At 36.1% G+C, this 9,516-nt stretch overlaps 1 protein-coding gene across 1 annotated transcript in view; it reads left to right on the top strand.

Moving 5' to 3' along the window:
- The first annotated feature begins 2,534 nt into the window (after positions 1–2,534).
- Positions 2,535–9,516, top strand: part of WWC3 (WWC family member 3) — a 66,158-nt gene continuing 59,176 nt past the window's right edge. The window contains exons 1-3 of the mRNA XM_085321540.1: positions 2,535–2,642; positions 7,343–7,546; positions 9,329–9,405. Coding sequence (XP_085177666.1) covers positions 2,627–2,642; positions 7,343–7,546; positions 9,329–9,405 — 297 coding nt within the window. The 5' untranslated portion in view covers positions 2,535–2,626. The remainder of the gene's footprint in view (positions 2,643–7,342; positions 7,547–9,328; positions 9,406–9,516) is intronic.

The raw sequence follows: 9,516 nt of genomic DNA, 5'->3' as shown, positions 1-9,516 counted from the left end.
AAAAAGCTGTGCATTGTATTTTTAATATTTTGATATTTTGACTGAATTCCAGGGAGATCAGAACTATTTTGGCAATATTTGGTCCACCAAACTACTAGACGGATTCCCAAAAGAATTCGTATGTCAATCCATAGTAACGATTTCTTTCTTGAATACAGCAGCTTCTGGTTTACATGACTAGTTCTGCATGAAATAAAATACGTATTTGTCRGCAATGGAAGACTTTAAATTATATTGCATAGATTCATTTACATCTTAATTTTATTAAACTGCTTATGAATGTTTTAAGAATCTGTAGCATAGTATAACTAGGCTCTTTATTTCATCTAAATAACTTTTTCTTCATAGATCCTAAAATTCATGAGTTTTCTTACCATCTTTCCCTTCTGATAGAAGAATGGTAGTTACCTTTAATTGGAGTAGTGTTATCATAATTTTAATGAGAAATACATATGGATTATAGCTGCAGCCTATTCAGAAAACAAACATTTTCTTTCAAGAAACTGAGATTAATTTTTATATCTTATTAACAGTAAAAGAAAACAGTTGTTCTCATTGTACACTGCTTGGTTATTGTGCAAAGCAATTGAAAACATTGCAGGGGTATAAGATAGTGAAGACAAATTGTTTACTAAAGCTAGCTTTAATGAACACTCAAATCTGAAGAATACTAAATTAGTTTTAGAAGGCAGATAAATGCATTTTTTCTGTTTCTACTGTTTGAAGTTTCATGCTTTTTGTTAGTGACAGAAATGCTCATTTTCTTTTTAGCATATGTACTGTTGCTAGAGTGGTCTTCTACACAACTGATGAAAAAAGGAACAGTACGTGTGTGAAGCTGTGGTGGTGGTGGTGTTATTCTTTTGTTTAAGTGTACATATTCTGTATACTATGAAAATAAGCATTAAAAACATGTACATAACTTCATGGACCACAATTTTTCTGTCTTTTCTTCAATGTGTGAGCATGAATACAGTAAAATCTGTTGAAAAATTAGGAAAGGTAAGTAGGATTCAGAAGAACAGTTTTAAGATTCAGAGCCAACGAGCAGTCTAGCAGTTCTTTAAAAACATGATAGGTGGTAACTGAGTAGTTTTATCCAAAAACATATCTGATGGATCAAGGCTTTTAAATCTAGTTGTAGATGTTTAAAAAGTTCAGTGATTGGAACTATAAAACATTAAGGTAAACAGATAATGATACATGTTTTGAATGCTTAATGGACTCTTGAAATAGCTAGAATACTGTCATAATAGTAGTTCCATCGCTTAAAGTTTTTACAATTGTATTCTTGCAGTTGGTTTCATTTTGGGGCAGGAGCAGGATACATTATTGTTCGAACAAAGTTACTGATTTATACTGATGTTATGAGATGAACATAGGAGTTCCTATGATCTCTATATTCCCAAATGTGTTTAAAGGGATAACCCAAATTCTCTCTRTAGAAAACCTTAATTGTATATTAGAGTATGTGAACAGAACTTCATCCTATGCCAATCCTGTTATATGATATTCAAATTATGCTCAATTAAAGTCTATAAATTAATGCACATATTTAATCTTTGAAAAGCTATCATCATTTTAGATAACAAATAAATGCTGGAAGTGTATAATAACCCAGTTAAAATTGAAATGATTATATTAATAACTTTTCTGAAAAGGACTTCTTTAGTTGCTTTTAGAGAATTACATTATTTTAGAGATTTAAGTGACAACTGAAATGATGCTTTGGGAAGTAGACATGATTCAACTGAAATATTGGGAATTTTTTATTTAAAACACTCTTTCTAGTTTTCCCTATACCTTGTTGTTTCAGAACAATTTCAGTGTAGAGTYTGTCTGTCGAATTTATAAGCCAGTATTTCCAGTATTCCTCTAAATGTTAAAATTGCTATTGTGGATTTCTGTTGCCATTGGTGATAGAATTTGCTCAGCAAGATATTTTGTGCTTCTAGTTAATATATTTGTTAGTTACTGTTTCTGCTCTGATGGAGTTCAGAATTCTGTAGACACCTTTGGTTTTATCTCCCTTCTTTTTTAGAGGAGAGAAAGTAATTTGAATGGGTCTGCACTGACAGCATATTATTAATAGTCAGAAATGTGTAATTGAAAAGAGGAGAAATCTATTATACAGTACTATTTTTATGTTTGTGTTTGTAGGAACAAACAGTTAGACATCTCTAACACCGTGAAGAAGTTAAAACCTGTAAAGCATCTAGTAATTGTGAGCAGTGCTGAACTCCAGCTTCACTTCTGTGTTCTTTGCAAAAGAACTGGCAGGACTGCATGCCATCATAATTAAATTGTTAAGCATAAAAACTTGAAGGAAGAAGCTTGTCTTACCTGTTTGGGGAGTATCTATCAGCATACTTAAATGAAATTCTATTTTGAAACTGTATCTTTGCAATAATTAGCACATTCCTACGCAGCATAGCTTTTTTATGATMAAATCACAGAGGTACATTTTATACATTTACTGCACTGTAAACTGTGCTCCTTTTGTATTTATTTTCATTATTTTTATTTTTACAGGATTACAAAGCCATTGACATTTGCTGACTGTGTGGGTGATGAGCTTCCTTTAGGATGGGAAACTGTTTACGATCAGCAAATTGGAGTTTATTACATGGACCACATAAATCGTGAGTAGATACATGATTAGTTTTAGGAATACTAGCAAGCTGTTGTTTATTGAAACACTAACTTTGTTTCTGATAACATTTATGAGCTTCATATTACAGTGAGATAATGTTTGCCAGTCATTTCTTCCAGGATCTTTTTCCTTATCTTTCAAATGCGGACAATACCCTTCCTCTCGTTCTAAAGAATTTTAAAAGCTATGAGATACAGTGTATAAAGTCATTATTCTTTTGTTAAGTCATCCAGTGGAATATCAATAATTTTGTTACTGCTTTTTGTCATGTATCAAATGATAAGATTTTTATACTACACTCTTCTATTTYCTTCCTTTCCAGTGATCCATAGTTTACTCATATATCTTGAAAACAAAATACATTCTGGGAGAAATGTTGATTTTAAATTAAAAGCGCTATAAATTAAATAAGAAATACAATAGTCTCTCTTAAACATTGCATCCTTTGTGCTTTTCATATAGTACAAAGTAAAGTAAAAAGACCAGCGGATGACCCTTTTGGAAACCAAAAAGGAAAGGTTTTTAGTATTTTCCCTTTGGACAATTGCTGAGCTTGGTATCTCCAAAGTCTGGCACATCTGCCAGTTCTACTTTTAAAGTAGCATGTTTTATCTTTACAGCTTTGTACTACTGTTGCTGTTACTGTTGTGTTGCCATYGTTAGGCTTCTTATCACTAACAAGTGAATGTTTTCAATATTGTGGGAATTGGCAGTTAGCTGGGAGGGAGAAAAGAAGAAAGTAGTTATGTGAGCTATCACAACAGTGGCAAATAGTATAATCTRCAAAAACAACTTCAGTGCTATCTACTTAAAATCTAGTCAATTAAAAAATAAAAGTGTAGAAATAGTTTTGGCTTCCTGCCATCATTGGAATGACTTATGTATTGTGGTTTCACTATTATTTATTAAAACAAACAAACAAACATTCCTATTGTATTGTTTGACCCACAGAGGCACTTTTTTGTTTGGAAGTTAAGGTTTATTATTTAATTAGTGATCTTTGTTAAAGAGCTGTTAATACACTGATTGCAAGATGGATAGCCTAGACAATAGAAAGGCAATAAATATAGATTTTTAGGTAATACGATAATTCTGTTTAGAAAATGGTTATTTAATGATTGTCATTTAAACTAGTAGGAATTCTTTAGTGAATGCTGATTTAATAAAAAAAAGTTTTACATCAGAGTAAGGTAGTGTAGTACATGCATACATATATATCCATGTGTGCATGAACGAACTTATGAAAAATCAGGACATTGGCAACTCCTTTGATTTTTTGTTTGTTTGTTTTTTACTTTTTAAAATTTTTCTAACTTCGAAAAAGGCTTTAGGGTTCCTAGATAATGGACAGAACGTGAGCTCTCATTGCATTGCTCTGACTAAAAGGGCTAATGAAGCATCCTATCAATAGCCATCCTTTGATATAAATAACAATCACAATTCCATGCTAAAGAAATCTCTTCATTTTGCTTTTTAAACTTCGTTATTAGCTGTTTTACCACAGACATCAAGTTCAAACTTACAGGAAGGATATTAATCATTGTAGGCATGTCAGATCTGGCTTACATTTTTTTTCTATGCAGTTGAGAGCTAAACTGCTGAAGAGAGTCCTTGCACAGAGCAATGAAGTTCCCAAATGCTAAATGGGAAGAAGCAGAAGAAGATTTATAGAAATAAGTCTGGGAGAGTAAAGCTAATGCTATTAGAAATTAATTAGAAGTAATATATGAATAAGAGATGGAAGCTTTGTAGGGGCAGTGCTGAACTGAGTGAATGGGTTCGTTCTGCAATTAACAAGGTTGCAAAATTTGTCTCTTTCATGATAACTAATTACTCGCAGCCCACAGATATTATCCTAAATGGTAATTCAGCCGTCACAGTAAAATGAGTTTGTCACCCTTAGGCTAATACAGTGCTTGTATATACAAGCATATATTCAGTGGGAAGAAGGAGTTGATATTATAGGTGGGTAATCATTGTTCAAACAATTAGTAGAATACATGGCCCATTTTTAAACTGTGAATGTCCAAGGTACAAATAAAAACCGCATTAACCTTAGATTAGAATTGAGAACTAATGGATGGATAATTGTGCGTATTATGATAGGTAAGTGGCAGACCAGTTCAGATGCCTTATGCGGCGTTGGAGCTCTGTGTTAATTGACAGAAGAGTTAGAAATGCCTTGATTTCAAGAAAGACTGTTAGAAAAGGCAAGAGATGATACAAAGAGATCCTTTGGAAGTTATGCTCATCACGGACCTCTCACACTTAGTGCTTCCTCTCTGCTTTCTGCCCTTGCAACTTTTAAGAGCCTCTTGCCTTGTTTGTTTACCTAGAAGATAATAATTAAGAAAATTTCCAGCCTATAACTTTCCATTCATATTGAAACACCTCAGGAACAGAATCTTGTGTAAATCTCAATGGTGCTTCCACGCCTGATCTCCATCTTGTCCTGCAAATGCTGTACTTTGTTGACACCCTTACTAAGCTGCTCKTGGCTCCTGTCCAGCCATTGCTTAAAACCTTTGGCGGCTGCCAGCCACTGAATTCCTTTCCCTCCTCCTCAGAGTCTTGAGAGCCTTTGAAGTCTCCTTGAACCAGTTGGGCATTCCCCAGTGGGGGAATAATATATTCTCTGCATTTGTCTGGGGCCGTTCTTGAATTACTGTAAGATTTTTCTTTTTTTTAATTCATTATAAAGAAACTACGGAAATTATAATCCAATCTGGCTTTATTTTCAGTTGTTACATGGCAAACTTGTGTAGAAATCCAGGGCAAAGTGAAGCCACCATGCTCATAAAACAGAAGAAAACATCACTACTGTCTTGAAAGAATGCTGCTACCTTTTGAGAAAGCTTGAGGCATCATGTGATAAGTGATGCCTTACTTTGCTGCCTCAGAGGCTTAATGTGTGATCTGACATAATATTTAKCCTTGGATGATTACTGAGATTAGAATCACTGATTTTCTGTTCATGAAGGGCCGCTTAGTGTGATGTGCTTTTTCTGTCTCATAAATATATATTAATTTCTGCCTGGTTTCCGYAGGAGAACAGCCATTTCAGGAATATTAAAACTCTCACAAATTTCAGGAAGACTGCTGGCCAGATGCAGCAAATTATAACGCCCTCACTTAAGGAGGGGTTGCAGTGTGAACTCAGCAGTTTGTTCTTCTGCTTGGCCTGTATGCAGGCACTGGGTCCGTAAACATTTATGGAGATGCAAACAAGCCACAGCACATCCTGTCCTGGGCTGCAGAGGTGGCCCGGGGACACTGAGCYGAGATGTTTTGGAGACTGAAGGTGCTGCTGGGAGCCCAAGACTCTGGAGCACTAGGAATATTCTGGACAAATCACAGAATCACAGCAGGATCTTCAGGATCTTGCAGTGTGAGGGGTTGTGGGAAAGGGAAGAATTAAAACGATGGAGGGAACGCTTTATTAAGAACATAATACACAAATTACTGGAAGCACTGTTCATAGATGAACTTAATGTTTTTCTTTGTATGTCTGCTTTTCAAACAGTTCTCAAATGGTAGAGCTGCTAACATGACCTTGTCACCATTGCAGTACCTAATTCCTTGGGCTCAATATTCTATAGTTTCTTATTTCATTATAAACACTAACATATTGAATTAGCAATGCAAGATGTTAGTATTAAACATAACTGKCTTCATCTTGCTTGTGAGAAAAAAGGTTTGTCAAAATGATCAGGTGTTTACCTCCCGACTGTGTTACAGGTTCTGCCTCTACTTCAAACAGTAACGTTGCATTTGCAGTGACTTTGTGCTGGTAGAACCACAACCATTAGGAATTAACATTTGCTTAAATACAAAACTTYACACGAAGTGTAAAACATATTTGCTAGCTTGAGGATCACCACAAATAGCAAACATAAACTCACATTTTTTCAGGGTTTTAATGCATGTTCCCTTGCAATATCTTTGCAACTCCAAAGAGATTACTTTAAAATAATAGCTTTGTAAATTGATGTATGCAGGAAGGATTTTGTATTGGAAGCCTGTTTTTGGTTTGTGTTTGAATACTAACTGTCCTAAACACTGAAAGGGAAAGCAAGAGAGTAATTTTTAAGATAGAAGGAAAAAAAGAAAAAAAGAAAGCTGTGCTTTTCTGAATTTGAGGTTGAAATGCTAACTTTTACGTTGACTAAATTCATTTTCCTTGGTTAAGCGGGTCTAGAGATAACACCCTTAACCTTTCACAGTGTTATGCTTGTGAAGTTGTATGTATTATCTATCTTAAGTTGTTCCTGCCATCTGTAGAGTTGTGGTTTAAGCATTAAGGTACTTCTTGCTCTCCTTCGTGCTTCATAGTTTTCAGATAGTTGCTCAGAATGTGCAGGTTTCCTATTAGGGAAGTGTAGAGCCAGAACACTACTTTCTTTTGGTTTACTCTAGTTTGTAGAAAGAATAGAAATACTTTTCTATTTAGAAGGCCTTTCCCTGTTCCTCCACTTTACATCCTCCCTRGTCTTGTCCAAGCTTGTTCAGTAGTGATATTGATTGCTGTAGTGTTAGGCACACCAGTTTAGAGGAATTACATCTAAGTTTTTGAGCACGTCAYTCATTTATTAAGCAGTGATGTAGACCTGTAAAACAGACTTTAACACAATAATCTGTAGTTTGTGGGATAAGATATCTTACAAGTTTTTTGTATGCTTCTCTCCTCAGAGCTCACACAGATCGAGGACCCAAGGGAGCAATGGAGAAGAGAACAGGAACGCATGCTAAAGGAGTATTTAATAGTTGCCCAGGAGGCACTTAATGCCAAGAAAGAGATTTACCAAATAAAGCAACAGCGATTTGAACTAGCCCAAGAAGAATATCAGCAATTGCACAAAATGTGTGAGGATGACAGCCGTTCCTATGCCAGCTGTGAGTTTACTGGTGTTTTCCTGCCTTTCTCGCCTGCCTCTCCCAGCAGGTGCTATAGGAAAGAGTTTGAAGTGTGTTTTCGTTGCCCTGTTTTTCTCTCCTCGAAGACTTGGAAACCAGAAGCGAGGTGCTACCCTTTGTTTCTGCTGCTGGTCTCCTGTTTCCTGACATCACTAGTAGAAATATGCCTTTCTGGTGTTAAACAGTTTAAGCGTTAAGAAAATATCCCAGCTAGCRTCTCTAGCCATATCGGAGCCAGCGGTAGTGCTGCTTCATGTAAGGCGAGACAAAGACTGAATGTTGCTGGGCTAGCCACCTGCACTCCCGAATTTATAGACTATTTCACCCTGGCCACTGGGGCCAGCTTAGGGGAGGCCTTCTGCAGATACCTGGCCAATGTATCTACTTTACAGAAGTAGATAACATAAAATCATTCAAATAAAACCTTTCTCTTGTTTTAGGGTACAAAAATATTTTAGAGTTTTACAGATACGTTAAAAATACTTCATATTGGTTTTAAGTTATAGGCATGTACTTTAAAAAATTGAGCTGATTAGTCAGATGGTAACAAAATGAAGTATCTTCTTGGGGAATATTCGTATTTTCTATCTGAGATTTCCATAAGCTTCTACACTGTTCTGTGCATGCTTCTCCATTTTTGGGGGGTTCTTCGGTCATCTAATCGCATCTGCAGTAGGAGCCAAAGTTAGGTGCTCATATTGCCAGTATTTACCCCTCCATGCCACTTACTTCAACCTACTGCATTAAAAGAACGAAAAGTGCACAAAATGTTTTCCTCCTCCTCTGTTTGTGGGTGCCGTCGTTGAGTCAGCATAGTGTGTTTGTGAGTAGGAGGAGGGATGAGCTCAACGACTGTGGGTTGGCAGGGAGGTGCCCATGAAGCAGTTTGTGACTCAGTTGTGATCAGCACTGATGTGTGGGGGGGGGAAGCTTAGAAAATCCTGAATTTAGAGAACTAGTCCAGACATGACTACTGATTTTGTCAAGTTTCTGCATGCTTCATGTGGCCTTGGCGTTGCAGTGCTCTTCTAAGAGCTGGAGGCTGCACAAGGTGCAGACGTGAAGACGGATTTCAAAGAAGCAGGCATCAGTTTTATCACAGGATGGTAGAGCTAAGAGCACAGGCCAGTTCCCTTGCATATCAGGCATTTTTCAATGACATAAATCTTTTCTCTCARTAAGTCATGGTTGGTCTTGTCCAGCCTAGCCTTTATGTAGGACCTTACTTCATCTTTCTAGGTTTTTGCTTGCAATAGCACAGCTTCAAATCRTTGCCTGACTCTAGATACACTGCGTTGAAAGATCACTTGCCAGAGATTAATCTGAATGCCTGTTCTCCACACTGTGGCTTTAGGAGGCAACTTTCCTCTTTGGCTGACAGAAGTTTGTTCTGACAATAGTTTTGTTACTTTAGTCCCTCTCATACCATTGTGTCAATGTACTTAGAAAGCAATTAGCAATCGTTAGTTACACAAATTACATGCGTCAGTAAATGCCACTGTCCTTTCATGAAAGCTAGTTGCTTTTAAGCAGTATGTAGTGCTGCTATACACACTTTCTATTTTTTTGTTCAGGAYAAAAGTTTTTTTTCAGGCAGACCAAAGATAATTCTTCGGTTGCACTTCAGCATAGGGGATTATTTTAAAACTGTGACTTATAGTGCAAAGAATGAATGCAATGGTCTGTTAAATAGTGCCACATCTTAACAAATGTGTTAAAGAAGAAAATAATAATATAAAATATTCTTTTCCATCTGTTTAGCATTCTCTGGATTTTCAACAAATACCAAGTATGACCCATATCAGATTAAAGCAGAAATAGCCAGCCGTCGTGACAGAGTAAGTAATTTTTTAAAAAATTTTGTAAAAATATAAATTGCAGAGGGGGAATAGAGGGGGGCTGTGTGCTTTTACTTTCCCTTAGTATTTACATTGGRTGTTGCCTGCATT

This window comes from Rhea americana, unplaced genomic scaffold, assembly GCF_003343005.1.
Source record: "Rhea americana isolate MKP2758 unplaced genomic scaffold, rheAme1 scaffold_7, whole genome shotgun sequence".
Taxonomy (NCBI): Eukaryota; Metazoa; Chordata; class Aves; order Rheiformes; family Rheidae; genus Rhea; species Rhea americana.
This window is presented reverse-complemented; position numbering and strand designations above follow the sequence as displayed.